Source organism: Lycium barbarum, chromosome 10 (genome assembly GCF_019175385.1).
Source record: "Lycium barbarum isolate Lr01 chromosome 10, ASM1917538v2, whole genome shotgun sequence".
NCBI classification, from domain to species: domain Eukaryota; kingdom Viridiplantae; phylum Streptophyta; class Magnoliopsida; order Solanales; family Solanaceae; genus Lycium; species Lycium barbarum.
The window spans coordinates 87030652-87052165 of record NC_083346.1 but is presented as its reverse complement, the minus strand read 5'-3'; the positions used below and the strand labels follow the sequence as shown (position 1 = coordinate 87052165).

The 21514-nt window shown below is 36.3% G+C and overlaps 1 protein-coding gene across 1 annotated transcript; it reads left to right on the top strand.

Moving 5' to 3' along the window:
- The first annotated feature begins 13339 nt into the window (after positions 1-13339).
- On the top strand, positions 13340-20836 carry LOC132613088 (probable carbohydrate esterase At4g34215). The gene is made up of 2 exons (XM_060327143.1): positions 13340-14005; positions 20579-20836. Exons 1-2 carry the CDS (start codon positions 13349-13351, stop codon positions 20834-20836), a joined length of 915 nt encoding a protein of 304 aa, XP_060183126.1. The 5' UTR covers positions 13340-13348.
- Positions 20837-21514: the final 678 nt, after the last annotated feature.

Genomic DNA, 21514 nt, shown 5'->3' with positions numbered 1-21514 from the left:
GAGTACCCCGGCCGGAGGGAGGGAAATGCCTGTCTGACTGCTGCTGCTGAGGCTGTCCGCCTCGAGAATCCCCCGCATAACCTGCGGACCTAGCCCTCTTGGGCGGCCTCCTATCTCGATCTCTGCCAGCCGGATCAGACCTGCGACGGTCCTCCATACCCATCGCATAGGCCTGATGTCGGGAAATGTCCATGTCTGCCTGCAATGACACTGCCATACAGCTATCAACCAAATACCGGTCCAATCCCATAACATATCTGTGCATCCGATCGGACATATCTGCTACCACTGCCGGTGCATATCGGGCCAGAGAATCAAACTCAAGGTTATACTCGCGAACACTCCGACCCCTCTGCTGCAGACGTAAGAATCGATCAGCCCGTGCCCGCCGTAACTCTGGTGGCAAAAAGTGGCGGGTGAAAGCTGTCACAAACTGATCCCAAGTGGCTGGAGGGGCACCCTCTCCCCTAGACAGCTCCCAAGTCTCGTACCAGTGGGTAGCCACATCTCGAAGCCGGTGCGAAGCCAGCTCAACTGACTCGGTCTCTGAAGCCCTGACCAAGTCCAGTGAGCGTCGCATCCCCCGAATAAAGTCGTGGGGGTCCTCGTCGGGCTTAGACCCGAAGAACTCTGGAGGGCCACATAGCAAAAACTCCCGAACTCTCAGGCTGTCCCGCCTGTCATCATCATCGTCGTCCCTCCGCCCGCGCCTGCGAGCCTGTCCTGCTACCAGTGTAGTCAACAGCTGTACAGCCTCCCTCAGGGTCCTATCCTCCGCCCCTGGCTGAGGAGCTGGAGTCTCAGGTGCGGGTACACGGACCTCTGGAGCTGCTGAAGGTCCTGCTCCAGGCTGTACTAGTGGGGGTGTAGCAGACCCCTCAGAATGAGGCACATCCTCAGGCAAATCATAGACACGAGCCCGGGTAGCTCGCTGTGCCTGGCTAGTCTCTCCAATCCTCGCCTTGCCCTTCTGGGCTGCCGTTGCCTTCTTCGGAGGCATCACTGCAAACACAAAGGCGAGTCAGATCATAATCATCCTAATAGCACAGCTCTATCGCACGATCTAAGATTTCAAAGAAAGTGACATCCTAATTGCCCTGTAGCTTCCCGTTTATAGATGTGGTGCACAACACATCGATAAACAAGACTCTACGAGACACGGCCTGTAGACATTCCGAGGACAGACTGCTCTGATACCACTTTTGTCACGACCCAGCCCCGTGGGCCGCGACTGGCACCCTACCTGGGTACCCAGACCAAATCGCATATTCATTTCCGAATCCAAACTTATTTCAGAATTTTCAAGAAGTTATATCAAACATAATTTATATCGAAAGTATGTCTTAAGCGGTCATATCAAATCAAACTCAAACAAAGCGGCGGAATAGACATCGCCGGTCAAAATACAAATATATACAAAAGGGCCATTTGGGGCCATCATATCAAACAGACCGCTTTAAGACCCGAAAGCAAAATCAGACAATAAACACATAGGACCCTCGCCCCACAAAGATGACTACAGGCCTCTACGAATTCAAAACATAACATAAGGCGAGATAGGGCCCCGCCGTACCCAAACTGTCAAATATACAAAGTATATACAGAGTAGAGGAGTCTGTACCAAGAGTGGACTCCGGACCCAGTAAGAGTACTCCGAAAAGCAAGAAGTGAAGCCTACTGCGGAGGATCACCGATGTCTGCACCTGCCGGCATAAAACGCAGCCCCCGGAGAGAGGGGGGTCAGTACGAAATATGTACTGAGTATGTAAAGCACGGAGTACAGAATTATGGATCAAAATCGAAAGCAAATCAAATGTCAAAGTGGGGTACAAACTGGTATGTCAAAATCTGTATCGGAATCATATACATATATTTTATGCAAATAAAATCATGCAAACGCTTAAGAACGTGGTCGCCACTCCGACGCTGGCACCACACACAGCATAACACCAGAAGGTTTCAAATCTCCGTACATCCCCGAACATAATCATAATCATCGGTGAGCGTATCGCATCACGAGCCATATCACAGCATAACTCCAACGGAACCCGGCCCTATGGCGAAGCCTCGGGAACCGTAACACAGCATACGGCCGAATTGTCATAAGGCGCACGAATCAAAACCGGCCCGGGAACCGGTGAACGAAGTCATAATAAGGCACGAGCGGAGTCGTGAGCAAACAAATGCAAATCGTATTTCAAAATAGTGTTTCAAAACAAAGTAAACTCATAAATCATATCCTATTACAAAATAGTCGAATACTTAGTCGACATAAGGTTTCATTTTGCAAAACGATTCCAAAATGGTCCATATAGTTCAAAACCTGGATTAGTGCATCGAATAGTCCAAACATACCCCGTGGAAGGATGTTCCAAAGATCAGAAGTGGTACGTTCAACTCTATTCTCAAAGATGGCCCGAAGGGCAAATCGGGCATTTTGGGGTAGCGGACCCACCTCGAGTCGAAGTGAGGTGGCGAACATATTTTTACGAGCAGTAATATGCCAAGGGTCATACATAATCATTTCTAGGTTACCCGACCACATTTCGATAGGTTTCAGACGAATAATGGCATTCTAGCCAAAAGGGAGCCTTTAGGCTTCAATCGAATTGAATGAATAGTAACTTTCCTGTGGATCGGGTTTCGAGGAGCAGAAATGCTCCGGAAGGTCTCATATTCAACTAACACACTAAGATATGCCAAATAAAGAATTGGGAAGCTTTACATACCTCACAGACGTCGTATGCTCTTCCAAAAGTCCAGTCCCGTTTCGTCAAAAATCTGCAAATGGTCAAAGTTACCAATTGAGATTCTTAGGCTCAAAAATGCCTTTAACTCCATATTTGCCTACCGAAATTTCGGCAGCATTTCCCCTATAAATCTAACATCCCCGAGGCGTAGCTCGGCTCAAATTAACCAACCACAACAGCCCACACATCAACCAAACAATGTAAACAACAATCAATTCACTCTAGCTTCAAAGTCCTACATGATTTCTTAAGTTGGCAACTTTCCATTCAAACTTTCAAAATTCCAATTATATATCTACCTATTTGTATTCAGTCCCACATTCAAACTTATACAACCACATTCTCATTACAATTCAAACCATACACGAAATTTCACCAAAATCCATTAGTTCCATAATTCTTCAAAACATTAAAATTCACGACGAACATTCTAACTAACGTCGTTTCAATCCGAATTCGTCAACATCGATATATATTCATATCTAAAGTCTATAGCACCCCAAAATATACATTGATATACATAAGAATACCAAGGATATACACTTTCCGATAATATCCGAATTCGTTTTCCACCGCCAATTTAATTCAACAATCAATCAATTACGATCTAAGGGTCACAACAACACATTATGCCAACTTAAACAAGATCAATTCAAACCATTTCTTTCCTTCCATAACTCACGGCCAAACACACTACACACACACACCCACGACTTTCTATTTACGTTACAATTACGGGATCTCCATCTACTTCCAATGCTTAACACATTCACATCAATTCTATAACATAAAAGGGGCAAAATTCTTACCTTTCCTTGAAAACCCGACTTGTCGAAAACGTCGTCCTCGTGCCAAACTATTTATACCACGTCGGAGAGCGTCTTGAGTACTTCACAAATATGTAGCAACCAAGATTTTTGGATCACACACAAGCTTGGAATTTTTTTTTCTTTTCCTTCCTCTTTAGGTTCGGCCGAAGCCCTTCTTTGGGGTGTTCTTGATTTATGATTTGTTTCTTGGATATTTCTAAGTGTTCACTAGTATATATCCTTTTAGGGGTCATGTGCATAGCACATGACCCTTTTAAAATGGCTTGGGCCTAAAGACATGGCCGGCCCCCTTTATTCTTTTTGGGCTTCATTTGAGTTGTAATTTCTTTGGCCCAATTCTTGAAATGCCCCGTTTTGTAATTCCCGAAACTAATTTACGAAGTTCCAAATTTATTCTCGGCCTTCCCCGAGGTCTTAACAATAATAATTCCATAACCAACATAGTCATATTCACTAAAATCAAATTATGTCCTTATAACACACAAGTCGTAATTATTTCACGATTTCCAATTATACGAAAACACGGGATATAACAGTTTGCATATGATTTGTGATCCTCTTGATGCCCCTATCCATGTATCTACTCTGGTCGGGGATTCTATAGTGGTAGATAGAGTCTACCCCTCTTGCGCGATTACATTTATGAGATATAGTACTTGGGCTTAATGATCCTAGACATGGTAGATTTTTATGTCAGCTTGGGCATGAGTTGGTTGTTCCCGCATTATGCAATTCTAGACTATCACTCTAAAACAGTTACCTTAACTATGTCCGGGGCACCTAGATTTGAGTGGAAAGGTAACCCTAGTCCCCTCTCTAAGAAATTCATATGCTTCATTAGTACTAAAAAGCTAGTGGAGAAGGGTTGTATAGCTTATTTGGCATATATCCGTAATACCAGCGCAAATACTCCATCTATTGATTTAGTTTCAGTGGTACGCAAGTTTACGGATGTGTTCCTCGTATAACACCTAACCGTGACATTGTCTTCCAGATTGATTTAGACCCATAGACTCGTCCTATTTCTATTCCACCTTATAGGATGGCGCCCGCAAAATTAAGGGAATTGAAAGAGCAGTTGCAAGACCTCTTGAATAAGGGGTTTATTATCCCGAGTGCCTCTACGTGGGGTGCTCCCGTGTTATTTGTTAAAAAGAAGGACGAGTCTATGCGTATGATTATTGATTATCGTCAGCTAAATAAGGTCGTTGTTCGAAACAAGTATCCTATTCCTCATATTGATGATTTGTTTGATCAGCTACAGGGAGCTTTTGTGTTCTCTAAAATTAACTTAGGGTCGGGGTATCACCAGTTAAAGATTCGGGTAGCAAATGTTCCTAAGACAACCTTCAGGACTAGGTATGGGCACTATGAGTTCTTGGTTATGTCTTTTTGACTTACTAAAGCCCTAGTTGCATTCATGGATTTGATAAATAGTGTGTTTTAGCCCTATTTAGATTCTTTCATGATAGTGTTCATTGATGAGATCCTGGTTTTAGTGTGGTCCGCTGCAGCACTTGCCTGCTATAGTGGGACTGCTGCAATGACGATTTGATTGCCGCAGTAGTCGACGCGGACAGAATCCCGGGTTTTAAACACTTAGCTCCAAATTCTTTATTCATAAAACTCCAAAACAGTTTCCAAGGAGCACCTAGGGTGAAATTCTAAGATAGGCTAAGAATATTCTCGAGAGGTAAGTCTCAACCATTCCTTCCTTCATTACGCGTTCATCTCTAAGATTATCATCCTTCTAATGGGTCTACAATAGTGAATTGGGAATAGTAACCCTAGAACTTAATAGACTTTCAATAGTTGGTGGATTATGATTCTTGTTGTGGGATTATTATCTAAAGGCTTGGGTTATCACTTTCTAATCACGAATTGAACCATTAGAGACATGAACTAAGTGAATTAAGACTTAGGGTTTCTTAAAAATGGTAGCTTGACCATAGAAACTGCTTGTATGAGATGACTTGATTAAATAACCTTATGAATTGACAGTTTGTGACCACTAAGGCCAATGTTAGGATGATTTACACCAAGTCATTATTCACCCATTAGAAAGGGGTAAGGTAGAAGGGTGTTCATTGTTTGACATTGTTGACTAGAGTTGGAGGCTTCCGTGTTGTTATGATAATGATTCCTTAGTTATCATCAGCCTTCATACTCTCTTTCTTCGCTCGAGTATGAGCGATTGTTTAATTGGTATCTGATGTAACGAGTCGTTCGGTCGCTATTGCGTTTTAACCATTTTGTCCTTGTTGACCGGTCACCGAGCATTATTAGTACAATTTTGACCCGCGGGGACAAGTGGCATGGTTCCCTAGGCATGGGAGTGAGTTGTGATGTGACTTTTGGAAAAATTGGCTTTTAAGTGAAAACTATTTGACTCATAGTTGGCTTTTGGGTAAACGGATCTTTTTCGGAAATCCGTCAATTTTGAGAGGTTCGGATGATCATTTATTACTGATTGGTGGGTTTGTTTCGGGTCCCATTGCACTCGGTTGTATTTTGGGACTTGGGTTGGAAAGTTGCTTAGGCTTTTGGGGGTTGACTTATTCAACGAGGCTTCTTTTGAGAATTCCGAGTGCGCGAGTGAGTTTGTAGCGTGATTTTACATATGTATGTGGTTTGTGTCTGGGAGGTTCCGAGGTGGTTCCGAATGTCGATTCCAAGTTTGGAAGACACCAGAAAAATCTGGTGTCAGGTAGCCGCAAAAGCGGTGGTGGAACCGCAATAGCGATGCCGCAAAGGTGGCCTGTTGACTGCAAAACCAGCCGACGGGGCAGTTTCTTATTTAAATGACCTTTTGAAACCCTTATTCCTCCCATTCTTAATATAATAATTCCTTAGCATGTTAGAGGCGATTTGAGGAGAGTTGGGTCAGATTTCTCTTGAGGGTAAGTTCCCTAATCTATATTCCTTTCATTTAACTTCCCTAAGTATGAATCCATGGTAGTAAATTCATAGAACATGATGAATAAATGGGATTTTTATTGTTTCTTCTTTAAAGGATTTTAGCCCTAATGGGAATTGATGATGAAAATGGTTAGTTTAACCGTAGGAAATTGATGAATTCATTGTCGATAAGCTTATACCTTCCATTATTGGTGATTAGCTTAAAGATTAAAGAGGGTTTTGGGTTTCTTCCTCTAACGAGTTCTTGATTATAAAACCTTGAATTGTTGGTGGATTCGGCTTGATTGAGAATGAAATTGTTGATTAGTAACTACATAAGCATGATTCCTTCATTACTAGTGACCAATTTGTGGGATTTTAAGTTAGGGTTGATACCAATTTTGGGGGTTTCATCTAGAATCTGAATATCCCTAATCTATGAGTTAATCTACCTAATGTTTGGTGAGAATTGATCACCTAGAGTATGAATTTCATATTTAGCCTTTGAATTTATGATTTAACCCTTGAAAGACTCGTTTTCCCATTCCATGAGTTAGGATTTAGGACTTGAATAGAAATAAGGTTGTGAGTATTCATTCTTCTTGATTCTAATTTCCTATTCGGATATGATTATACTTTCAATATCACGAGGCACAAAGGAAGGGGAAGACTAAGGTTTGATCGTTCGAGTTTTTTGTTCGGCTTTCCAGGTAGGTTACGGTTTACTTTATGGTGAGACTTCGATTAGCGAAGCATATGTTTAGATGATACTGTCGGAGAATGCATGTGAACCTTCGGGTATGAAGTTTGGGATGGATATTGGCTTAGGTTGGGCCTTGTTGTATGATTTGGGGGCTAGCTACCCCGTTGTGTTGTTGACTTATTTGTTCTATGTACTTGCTGGTTCGTTGCCACGTTAAGATATAGGATATTGGTGGTTAGTTATATATCATAATTATGATACTGTGGTACCTTACTTTGTTGATATTGAGATAAGCACTGTGAATCTGTGGTGGCTTATTGTGTAGCCTTATTGATAATATTACTTGTATGCTCATGTATGGTACTGTTTGGGATTGATTTGGTTTATTGATATTACACTTACATTGTTTTCATACTCATTTTCATGATATATTGATACTGCCTTGATATGGTACTGATGATGGAAATGAGAAGGAAATATAGATGCATTGAGACATATTGATGCAAGTCATCTCTGGGCTGTGTACAGAGTGACTGCTATGGAAACACTTATCTATCTGACTCATAGTGGATATTGAGTCATCTCTGGGATGTGTGGAGTGACTAATACGGAAACACTTATCTGACCCATATTGGATATTGAGTCATCTCTGGGCTGTGTGCGGAGTGACTGGTATTGGATGTTAATTCATCTCTGGGTTGTGTGCAGAGTGACTGGTATTGCACGTTGAGTCATCTCTGGGCTGTGTGCGGAGTGACCGGTGTTCCACGTTGAGTCATCTCTGGGCTGTGTGCAGAGTGACGGGTATATGAACTTCGCGGGTCCACCATAGGTTGTGCTGCCGAGACGTGATATTCCGTCATCGGAGTACATGTGTATGAGTATATGCATTGCATACATATCATATGCATCTTGCAATGCATCTTATCATCTCTCTTGGTTGATTATGATATGGACTTGTGATTGAAATCTCCGAGACTTGGCACAATTGGGTTTAGATGTGTGATATGGTTGTGATTGATGGATTCAGAGTTGATATACTCAGACTTGGCATATATTTCTATTGCATTTTGTTGTCTCTCTTATGTGTTGAGCGTGATTTGGATTGTTGTTGGATTTGATCTGGATTATATTGGGATCCTTGTATGTGACTAAATGGGGATGAGATACTGTAGTCATAGTTTAGTCTTGGGTGATTATTCGAAAGCTTAGAACATTTGGGCTTAGATGCTAGGTTGTGATTGGTATTGTGGATACTTGTCTGGTAATGACTTGTACTCTACTGTTTACGTGTTATTCTTACTTTATTGTCTTCATATACGTTAGCTAGTCTTAGTCGGCTTATGATACCTAACAGTACTTGTTGTTTGTACTAACCTACATTTGCTGCATTCTTTTATAGATGCAGAGTACTTGCCAGGTTTCACTTCATCTCCTCATGGTTGATTTCCCAGTTTGCTGTTGAGTCTATTCAGGGTGAGCATGATGACGTTCGCTGCCCAAAGACTCCTCTTTATTGCTTTGTCTTACTTCCTATTCCAGGACATGAATTGAGACTTTTATGTATTATTCAGACTTATAGTTTAGTAGAGCTCTTGTATGACTAGACCACTATACCGGGATTATATTTCACTACTTTCCACACTTTATATTATTATTATGAGACTTACATTATTTCTATTGTCTTCTGCCTTTCTTATGTTTATGATTGTTGGGATGAGGGTTCGCCTATCGAGGTGGGAAAGGTAGGTGTCCGCACGACTTAGAGAAATTGGGTCGTGACATGGCTTTACAAGTACTTCCTGGGATCATTATTTGGGAAGTTTGGAAAGATAGATGCAAAGTAAGATTTGAGGACATGAAAATGTCAATTCAAAGAATTACTAATCTGTCAACAGCTGGTTATGGTTATCCATAAACAGTTCCCCATGGTAGGTCCTTTTAGGTATTGGATCTAATTTATACAGATCATGGAGAAGACCAAGTATTTTTCTAGAGCCTTTCCAGTTAAATGATCTCTTCCATCTCAAAATTGTGTGAAATTTGAATATTGATGGATGTTCTAAAGGGAATCCGGGTATCAGTGGTGGAGATGGTACTATAAGAGATTATAGAGGATATCTGGTTGTTGTTTTTGGTGTAAACTTTGGTATCAATACTAACATTATGGTTGAGGCTCAGGTGGTAATAATATGGCTAAGGCTCAAGGGATGGAATGGTGTGTGCAGAAAGGCTACAAGAACTTGGAGTTAGAAGTGACTCCAAGCTTCTTATGGATTGGATTGTGGATAAAAGCAGTCCTTCATGGAGCATCATGGATTTTGTTCTGAAGATCATGAACTTGCTTGAAAAAGTAGATAGCTGGAGAATTGAGCATTGTTGTAGGAAAGATAATAGAGTGGCTGACGGTTTGTCCAATTAGGGCTTAGAATGCAATGCAACAAGTTGGATGACTGACTTCCTTCTACTACCAAAAGATGTTAAGGGTGAGATGAATATGGACAGAATGCAAATGCCAACATTCCAGAATAATCTCATTAAGAATTCCTGTTATGTTAAAAGGAAGTTGTATAAAAATTACTCTTTTGATGTTCTTTTATTTCAAACTCTATATAGAAGAAGAGTTCTAATTCTTCTTATGATCACAATTTTTGTAAGCTAATTTGGAAATCCTACCATTTTTTGTAAGGAACATGTCCATACAAGGTAGGTGCAGGGAGATAGTACTGCTCTGTTTTGTCCTTAGAAGTATATTAACAAAATAGTCACTGATGAGATGGGTTGATTGAAAAAAAAAACAATTAGATATCGGCTGACTCGGTTTGAATTTAATGGTTATCAGCTAGTCCGGCTTAACGGTTAATCAACAAAGTCATAAGAAAATATAAAACCCCAAAGACTCATTGTTGAATCTGATAAAGTGAAGCATGAAATTCAAGAACTTCCTTATCAGTTTCTAATATAACTGAAGCATTAAATTCAAGCACTTTCTAACCACTTATCACTAGCAAAACCAAAATACATAAACAAAATATAAGTGAAGCAGAAAGTCAAAAAAAAAAAAAAAAAAAGGAAAAGAAAAAGAACACATAAGTACAGATCAAGGAACATTTGAAATTCATATAGGTTATTAGGAACATTTGAAATTCAAGTGCTTCTGCTATTTACTCTTAAGAGTTTAACATTTAAAGGTTTCTAAGTTTCCATACTTCTAAACTACTTACATATGCAAAGGGTATAAATGTAAATTTAACCATTGTTAACAGGTTAACGGTTTATCCGATAAGAAAATTGAGTAATCTGTACCCCGCACCGTTAAGTCGTTCACTATAAATTTGTATTTGTTTACCAACCGTTAATCTGATAACCAATACGAATAAGCCAATAAACTTATTTTGCATTTGCGTTATCGATTATAGTTCAATTTTGAACAGTCTTATACAGTACAAAAAATGAATTTCAGTAATGCATGTATAGTGTAGAATTTTTTTAAATTGCAAAGGAATAGAATTGACCACCTTGAACCAATGTGAGTCCGCTACAAATTTGAATGTACCCAAAATCTAGGCAATACTACAACTAATATAACCCTAATAAAAGAAACTACGTACAACATAGAAGAGTTCAACTGCAGTGCAATCATGAAACTGCCACAAACATAAAAAGAAACTACGTCACCTATTCTTTATTATTTTTAAAGCAAGTGCTCCAGCAAAGGTACAATAACATGGAAAGCATTACGATTCGATCGTGGGTCAATGCTGCAGGAAGCCCCAGCTTTAGCCAAAGTATGAAGTTCACTTTTGTTTATGAGAATGCACAGTTAAATATATAGGTTTACTTTGGCAAGCTATATACACATATATATATATACAGAATTTTTCCTGAAGTTAACAGGGGCATGTGCCCTCCCTCCTCACATCGTGGGTTCGCCTCTTCTTGTAATGGTGTACTTTGATAATTCAGAAAGACAAATGATTTTCTCCACATCAGTGTACTCATTGTTAGTGGTTGCTTAGAATCTATAACTGTACAATCAATATTTATAGCCTGTTTGACCAAGCTTTTGGAAGGCCATAATAAGTGATTAGTTTTTAAAAAAGTGCTTATTTTTATAAAGTGAGGCGTTTAGTCAATCTTTTGAGAGAAAACAAGTGATTCCAAGGAGTAGCAAAAGTTATTTTTCATAACCTATAAAAGTAGCTTTTCCCGAAAAGTACTTTTTGAAAACGGAAAAGGGCCTAAATGCCCTCGAACTATGGGATTTGGTACAAAAAAGTCCTCCGCTTACCATTGTGCTCTAAAATGCCCCTGCAGGGCCTAAATTGTCCTTATTTTTAACAGAAGGGGTTTTTTTGGCCTAATAGATAGACGGAGGGTAATATTGTACCAAATCACATAGTGCAGGGGCATTTTAGGCCCCTTTCTGAAAAAATAATTAAAATTTTATTTATTATGTGGCACATTTTAATTGTTTAGATTTAAAATTAAACTAAACTAATTATATCCCAACACAAAATTCGGATCCACCTAACACACCCTGACTTAACATGGTGATTGTAGTAACATCTGTCCCCGCCGGTGAACCACCATTAATCTCCACCATCCTTTCCTCTATTAAAACAATCCAAAACCTCCACTAAAACCGCCACCGTAGCACCGCTCATCCAAACGGTCCATTGATCCACCAGTAACTAGCCAATATTCTTGGCTGGTGGTTCTATGTAGATAAATAATCTAATCTGTTAAAAGAACGGATTATTAGTTGAACTGCATGGATGGTAATCTCATGCAGTTATGAAGTGTAATATTTTTTTAAATAAACATTTCCAGATAACCATTTCTGTCACATGAACATTCTCATTAATTTCTCTTATATAGTTACTGGGTTTCAAGTGAAATTAAGGGTAATCAATTTTGCCACATAAACATTCCCATTAATTTCTCTTATGTAGTTACTGGGTTTCAAGTGAAATTAAGGATAATCATTTTTACCACATGAACATTCCCATTAATTTCCCTTATATAGTTACTGGGTTTCAAGTGAAATTAAGGATAATTAAAACCACAGCTGTAACATTGTCAAGAATATTGACTATTTAATGGTGGCTCAATGGGCCGTTTGGATGAGCGATGTTATGGTGATGGTTTTAATGGAGGTTTTGGGTTGTTTCAATAGAGGAAAGCACGATGGAGATTAATGATGGCCCACCGGCGGGGACGAATGTTGCTACAGTCACCATTTTAAGTAGGGGCGGGTTAGGTGAATAATTTTATGTTGGGATATAATTAGTTTAGGTTAATTTTAAAACTAACCAATAAAAACGTGTCACGTAATAAATAAAAATTTTAATTATTTTTTGGGAAAAGGGCCTAAAATGCCCCTGAACTATGAGATTTCGTTTAATATTGCCCTCCGCCCATCTATTAGGCCAAAAATGAGCAAAAAATGTCCGCCGTTAAAAATAACGGCAATTTAGGCCCAATGGGTTGATGACAGGGACATTTTATAGTGCAAAGGTAAATGGAGGACATTTTTGTACCAAATCCCATAGTTTGAGGGCATTTTAGGCCCTTTTCCGTTTTGAAAATCACTTTTGAGAAAAATAAACTTGAAGCATTTTTTAAAAGCTTGGGCAAACACAGACCACTTCTCACCAAAAGTATTTTGAAAAAAAACACTTTTCAAAATAAGCTGATTTTAGAAGTTTGGTCAAACAAGTTATTATATATCATGAAACATTTACATATTGGTGTTGTTAATTATTAATAAAAGGCCCTCGATGTTTCCTATATATAAATTTTTCTAATATTGCTTAATGGAGAATTTAATTGTTTAAATTAGTTTTCAACCTTGTTGGAGAAATCAAGTCAGTAGTAATTAATAGGTATACCTTTTATAAACAATCTTTTCGCAATGCCAATAATGTGGGGAAGGTTTATATGGAAACTTATCATAGGTACATTGAAACAAAATGACTTTTACTTTAGAAACAGAAAATTTCAATGAAACAGACCAACATGCATGTATATGTGATCAATTAAAGTTTGATTTTTGATATTTCCTTGTTGGTAGCATTTAGAATTTCTCCAAACTATGCCTTTTTGTACGAGTTCAGCGTAATTTGTGATGATTTAGAAAAAGAGAAAATAGGAGGGTGACAAGGATGGTTTTCAAGTGGAATATACTGTCAATAAAAAGTGAAGAAATAGTACTAATCTCTCTGTTTGTTTTGCTTATACCCTATTTATGGATGGTGATGATGAAGAATCCTAAAAAAGATATAACAACGAATAGGAGCACCTACAAATTGAACAAACAGATATTCATATTAGCAGGGCAGAGCAATATGGCAGGTCAAGGAGGAGTATGTTACGGTCATTGGGATGGCATTGTACCACCTGAGTGCCAATCTAATCCAGATATTCTAAAGCTTAGTGTGAGTTTGCGTTGGGAAATAGCTAAGGAGCCTCTAAATTATGGGGTTGATTGTGCTAGGAATTGTGGAATTGGCCCTGGAATGGCATTTGCGAATGCAATTCTTAAGAAGGATCCAAATTTTGGTGTAATAGGTTTAGTACCTTGTTCTGTGTCTGGAAAAGGAATTAACTGGTGGTCGCGTGGGAATATTCCATATGACCGGCTGCTGGAAAAAGTCAGGAGTTCTCTTAGACAGGGAGGAGAACTTCGAGGACTCTTGTGGTTTCATGGTGAGAGTGATACAATCACCAAGTTCGATGCAACTCGTTACAAACCCAAACTCCACAAATTCATTCAAGATTTGCGCACTGACTTAAACTCTCCTCTGCTTCCACTTCTAATGGTACACTTTTGTCCCACTTAATCTCCATCTTAGCATTTATCATTTATCCTTTATATTTTGTACTATACATATACCGGGGAGGAGGAGATTACAAGTTAGGGAATTGACTTTAACTGGGCTACCATAATTCCCCGTGATATTGTTGCTTCTGATATCATCACAGGCTATACTTTAGCACTTGTGAAGGTAGAGCTTTAGTAGCAGCACCTACGTGTTAATTCTGGTGCACCTATAAAACTCAAGAGGGGGTCAATCGGTTGTCCGAATTCTTGTAAACTTTTATAGTTTTCCTAACTTTATGTTTTTGAACGGACATGGCTCTTTTATGTGTTTAGTGGAAACGATAAAGTCCAACAAAGTAAAAATACAAATCTTTTATGTGGAAAACCACCCGATTAAAAAGGTGTAAAAATCATGACCTATTCTAGTGGGATTTAACTCCAACTCTACTAAAAATAAATGAGCCTTAAATTCAAATTACGACAATTTGTAACCCAAGACTTAACCCTATGCCTTTCTCAACAAACACTAAGATTGTTGCACCTCCTTCAAGTCTACTCCGACTTGAAGCAAAACTAATTTAACTCTAAGCCCTTTAATTACCAGTTCAAGCCATCTCAAGGTTGAATCAATATTTACACCGGATTACAATCTCAAAATATGCTTCTGAGAAGTGAATAGATATTACAACTCGATAACCTAGTACATGGACTAGGATTGGACTCAACACTCGATGTAAGTTGATGAAGGAATACTTGTTTGCTTTGGTTCTTCTGCGCATTCTGTTTGCTTTGGTTCTTCTGCGCATTCCTTACTTCAGATTTTCACACTTGAATGCTCACTATTTTGTCTCCCTTTTATTCCAGCACTAGTGAATTTTTCCGCGCTTCGCACGGTTATAAAATATAAACCACTTTTCCAAAAAATCCACATGCTACTAATTAATTTAGAAATTATCCCTCTTTTTATGAGAAAGAATCATTTATAATAACATATATTTCAATTAATTATTAAAGTTTGTTAATTTAGAGTGATATTTATTTTCAATATATGAAGTTTATTTTGAGTTTTATTTAATTAAGAAAACCTAAAGCGCACTAAAATGCCTAAAATTCAAATAGAAATAAAAAGAATCACATAAAGTCCTACTGAGAGAGGTCGATAGGTTAAAAACTCATGTATGTCGTATGTAACTTTAAAGCCCTGATCTCTCTGATTATCTTATTTTTGTGGTACAATCTGATCATTCTTCTCAGAACATGCTATGCAATTTGTCAAGAATTTCTTCTATGCTATAAAAGTCGTCTCATCTTAGTATAATCTGCTCAGATGCTATGTAATTTGTCAAGAGTTTTTTCCCTGCTCCTGAAATCATCAATACCAAATCAGAGAGTTGGATGTTTGCATTTTAATTTTCTCCTTTTAAAACTAGGTGTTCATTCAAATAATCAAAGTTGTCAAATGGGCAACATATGGTATTCCAATCCTCCATAAATATGTTTAATTACCTTGGGTATATATAAAGAAATCGTCAACATGTAAAGACCTGAAAAGGCAATAAAACATATGACTGCTTTCGAGAACATAGTTTGTACTAATCATTTACTCAAATGAAAAAAATTGTAAATGCATTTATAGAAAGAAACTGTAGTATTCCTAAATTAAATGACATTTTTACATACATCGATTTTCATGGGAAGAACAAATAATTTATCTTCCAGTTGGTTAAGGCAGTTAAATATTCTACACATATGGATTGAATTGTTAAAAATAGTTAAATCAACATTATCTAAAATTGTATTATTATCAAGTGGTGTATATTACTACTAATATTGTTAACGTCTTCGGTACAGAAAAATAAAAGACCCAAATATTTGTAAATGAAATACCAAAAATCATTTTAAACTTGACTCTTTAGTTCTCACGGTTGCACTTTCACTTTCTCATGTTGTTTTCTTGACTAAAAAAATTGAATTTGTTAGAAGAATCCCATTGTAATCAAAATGACAAAACTAAATTGTAGATAGTATCAAATTATATTACTACGAGGATCTCAAATTTTGTAGTACTCACAAGAATTTTAATCCTATGGTGTTGCTACACATGGCTTTGTTTTGTCTTTTCCTTGCCTATTAACATTTTTGGATTCATTCTTTATCTTAAGTCAATTTTTATCTGGGCATATGTAATTGGTGAATATTTTACTACTCTATATAATGGAGAATCCCAAATTTTTATAGTCCTCAAGAATTTTAATCCAATGGTGTTGCTACATATGGCTTTATTTTGTTTTTTCCTTGCCTATTATCAATTTTTTGGACTCATTCTTTATCTTAAATAAATTTTTATGTGAGCCTATGTAATTGGTGTATATTGAATTGTAATAACTTTTTGTGAATCTTTTTTCTTGCTCTTTACTTCCTTCAGTTCATATTATATGGTATTCTTAGCTTTTATATTTAATTCGAATCATTTTTATATAATTGAGAAGGTATTAATAGTTTTTTATACCAAAATTTTCATTATTTAGATAAGTGAATTTTTACATAACCAAAAAATTGTAACCATATATAAGGGAGGATGCAATCTGTAGTTCTCACAAGAATTTTATCCCTATAGTATTGCTAGACGTGGCTTTGTTTCTTCTTTTCCTAGCTTATACTCATTTTTTTTTTTTTGACTCATTCTTTATCTTAAATCAATTTTTATATGGGCTTATGTACTTAGTGTATATTGAATTGTAGTGCAGTAACTTTTGGGGAATCTTTTCTTTTTCTTTATACCAAATTTTTCGTCATTTAGATAAATGAATTTTTACATAATCAAAAGATCATATTAAGTAGGTACTATTTAATTAAGGTATCTTAGTTAAATGCTTCTTACTTTCTAGCCCAATTTAAAAACACCATATAATATGAACTGAAAGGATTATTAAATTACCTTTTACATTGTTTGTTATTATACATATTTGCAAAACATAGGCAATTATGGAGGCGCATTATCGTTTTGAACTGGAGATTTACTACATCTTACTAACTACTCTTGCCCCCGTATTAATTTATGTGACATCTTCATCTTTCCGGAATTAATTTGACTAAATTATAAAGCTAAATTGAATTAGATCAACTTAATATCTCATAATTAAAATTTAGAAATTAAATACAGAGCCACATTATCGTTTTGAAATGGAGATTTACTACATCGTACTAATTACTCTTGCCCCCATATTAATTTATGTGACATTTTTCATCTTCCCCGAATTAATTTGACTAAATTATAAAGCTATATTGAATTAGATCAACTTAATATTTTAAAATTAAAATTTAGATATTAAGAATTACAAAAATTACTATAAATTGCAATGTTAACTTAGAATTAATATTTTTAAGCATAAACTATATATGAAGAACTAAATTGATTCTTGGCATTCATTTAATGATACTAATTCTTTTCTTAATTTTGTCTAAAACTAATATTAAATCACGACATTTAGCTAGCATAAACTATTGTTACAAGAAATATTATGAGTAAACTTAAAAATTATAAATACCAAAAAAATCTACTTCTATCTATAAATACAAAATTATAGCTCACGGATTCATAAAAATGTCAATATTTTTCAATTAATGATTTTCACCGAGTTGTAATTATTTTACATAATTAAAATATGTTACTTTACAAAACGTCGAGTCTCTTGTGTCCTTTGGTATTTGATAATTTTTCTGCCAACCTTCTTTTCTCATAAATAATTTTTCTTTTAAAATGATCTAATAAATTAACTGAAGAGCATTAATAATAATGAAGACTTATCAATAATACATACTTAACATGCCGCTGAATTGTTAATTATGTGGCAAGAAAATAGGTAATAGATTATACTTTTTAAAATAAAATATTACTACATTTATATCTTGAGTTTGGGTCCGGGCTTAGCACGGGCCTTACGTAACTAATATTTATGTATAAGAATTATCTGTAAGTATATAAAGCGCAAACATATGGTCCAATTATAGTACAAAGACTTCATTTTATATCATTTTGATGAAGCTAACAATGAAAATAAAAAAGAAAATGATTACTACATAAAGAAAATTAGCATTAAAAGGGAAAAAAATAGAATGAACATACTAAATATTTAATATCATACTGTAAAAAAATACAGTCAAAACTAAAAAGAGAGAGAGAACGAATTCACCTTAACAATCCTTCAAGCCTTCGACAGGAAAGGAGCCACAGTTCTCTAAGAATTTAGATATGAAGCATGAAAGAAAATCTTGCACCATATATTCATTAGGTGGAATTTAAATAGATAGTATAATTTTTAGAATGTAACTGCACCATTATGTTCATTGTTGAGCCGTTACACTCTTTCTTTTGGAAAAAAAAAGTTAAACATATATTTAATGGGATATTAATGAGAAGTAAACGCCAGAAAAATGAGGGGGGAAATCACATTCGGTATATTGTGAAAGAATATAGAAAGAAAACGAAAAGAGAGGGATTATCATAAAAAGGAATAAATGCCAATAATGATGATAGATGTATTAAATCTTTTTGGAGGTTTTGAGGACAAAATTTGTGAAAAATATTCAAAATTATGAAAAAAAAAAGATAAATGGTAATACTGGCCAATTAGACATGTCACATCACCTTGCTCATTCCCAACTTTATATATATATATATATATATATATATATATATATATATATATATATATATATATATATATATATATATATATATATATATATATATATATTGATTTGGAAGTGCATTCATCTTTAATGAAACCTGGACTCTTTTGTAAGTAAAACACATTAAAACTATCATAACCCAATTAGGTTTCTTAAACAAGGAAATAAATTGTGAGTAGGAATCTTTTCCAACAAGAAAGACAATCTTACTCATCATAAAAATCATTCTTTTTCTTTCCTTAACTAAGTCCAACCAAGTTTTGATTGCTTGGGTGGTAACTGGTAAGTTCCATATTTTGCAGCTACATAAATAATTTTCAATAACTACAAAGTACTTTTCATACATTAATTTGGTTAAGTTAGTCTCTTATAATAAACCAAAATCTTTTAGGATTCTAATTGCTTGGTCCATTCTCAGTTTCTTTCCAAAGTCCATCGTAAAAACATTATAGTCTCTCTCTATATATACTAGTTTCTCTGTACGTGCATTGCACTTGTATGTTGAGTCATGCATGGTTTATTGAATATTAATAATATTATTAAAATAAATATTGAAATAAACATTATACATGAAAGAATAAATTATACTTCCTCCGTTTTAAAATGTTTGTCTGGTTTGACTTAACACAAAATTTAAGAATGTAAACAAGACTTTTGAATCTTGTAGTTGTTAACTAAAGATATGTGGAATGTAAAAAAACATCCTTGAATCTTATGGTTTTAAACATGTCATGTGAAAAGTCGGAATTAAAGAGCTGTCAAAAGAGGATAGAGGCGTTCTTTATTAAATGGACTAAAAAGTAAAGTAAGACAAACGTTGTGAAACGGATGGAGTAACTTCCTATGAATGATCAATACGAATGGTCTTACAAATAGTCATATGAATCATAAATGTATTAACTAGTCATCTCCATTTTTTCCAATTTAAAAGATCCATCATTCTTCTTCGACTATTTTTGTTGGTTTGTTAAACAACTCTCATATTTTATGTGGGTGTAGAATAGGGCAAATCTAGTGGATTTTCATCAATTGACATATAAGTGGTTGACCATTTTGAAATGCATATTTATACAAAAGTTTCACTCTAATATCACAAACAATTAGTGGGTGCAACATTATTCTAACATCTGTTCACTCAAAATTGGGGTCCATATCTACTTAAAGAAGTGGCCTCGAAAATACTTGTCAGAAAAAAAAAAATTGGGTCTAACTCACACCCCAAAAGCTAGCTCAAAAGGAGGAGGATTGTTCAAGTATTACAAGAAACCCTGGGCTCTCGTTCTTCATCGATGTGGGATTCATTCATGGGCTGGGAGAAATGGGTCTTGAGCCTAACTCAAATTGAAAAGCTAGCTCAAAGGGAGGTTGATTGCCCAAGCCTTATAAGGAGCGCATGGATCTCATTCGTCACCAAGTGGTATATTCTATTCAACCCCCTCCCCCGTCACATCCAGATCTGAACATACTTTTATTCGGGGTTCCACTCTCCAGTCTGGAACGTGCACCCTGAGCATTTACAACCTCCATCAGTCTTGGGGGGGGGGGGGGGATGGGGGGCATTCCTCCCCGGTCAATTAGTCTAGGGGCATTTTGCCCCCCCCCCCCCCCCCAAACTAAGGCCCACGTCGAATCGGGCTTGAGTCTGACTCTGATACCATGTCAAATTAGGCATTAGCCTAACTCACACTCCAAAAGCTAGCTCAAAGGGAGGAGGATTGTCCAAGACTTACAAGGAGCCTAGGAATCTCATATGTCACCAATGTTGTGTATTCTTTTCAGCAAGTGATTTAATTAGATTAATTGTTTGAACATATTGGAGGAGTATTCTGATTCAAGTAATTCTGCATATGGTGATCATCATAGTTGTTTGATTTTATAGGTTGTTCTGCATATTCCAGATCCATGGTTTAAAGGGAAATTTGCAGATATAGTTAGACAAGCTCAGATAGAAGTTGAAATCCCAAATGCAGTGAAGGTAGATGCTAACGGACTATCATTGAATCCTGATGGCATTCATCTCACAACTGCATCACAAATTCGAGTCGGCAATATGTTGGCTGAGGCATTTCTTTGTTCTAACTTTACATCACCTAGGAAAATTTCAAACAAGGCTTATCACATGATGTCCTCCCCTTAACAACTTAATTTTTTTCTCATGTGGAACTCTTTTTATTTTTATAAAGCTTAAGTGTTAGAATGTTCTTTCGGTAATAAACTTAATTATTCACTCTTCCCACGTTTGAATATCTGTATTTATTGCTTCATGAAGCGAAAGTCAATTTCATCTTATGAGAATCAAATATAAAAGAAAAAGAGTGTAAAATGTGTATATTGAGTTATACTTTGGTCGTAATTGTATGAAAACAACCGGAGGACTGCCGATAGAAATAAAAAAATATCAATCTAGTGTAAAACGTTGAATCACAATTACTGAAGGAATGATTTTGTAATTTTAAAGCAAACAAGATATTTACATACTTGGAAGTTATCACTCCTTTGAAATTGCTTGAACATTCCATAATCATTTGCTGGATTATTTTTCTGCAAGCCTGCTTTAATTTATAGAATGAATAACTGAATAACGAACTGATAGGACATAAATGATAACATCATGACTACTCTTTTCATGCCTTTAGAAATGTTTAACGAAACTGTTTCTATAATTATGTCAGCGTTATTTAACTTTTGACACATCTAAACTTCTAAAGACATCTCTTATATTACGATCGAGAGGTAAACTTTAATCCTACTAACACAAAAATTACAATTACCAGAAAGTCCAATCTTTCGATGAGTGATAATTTTTTTATTTATT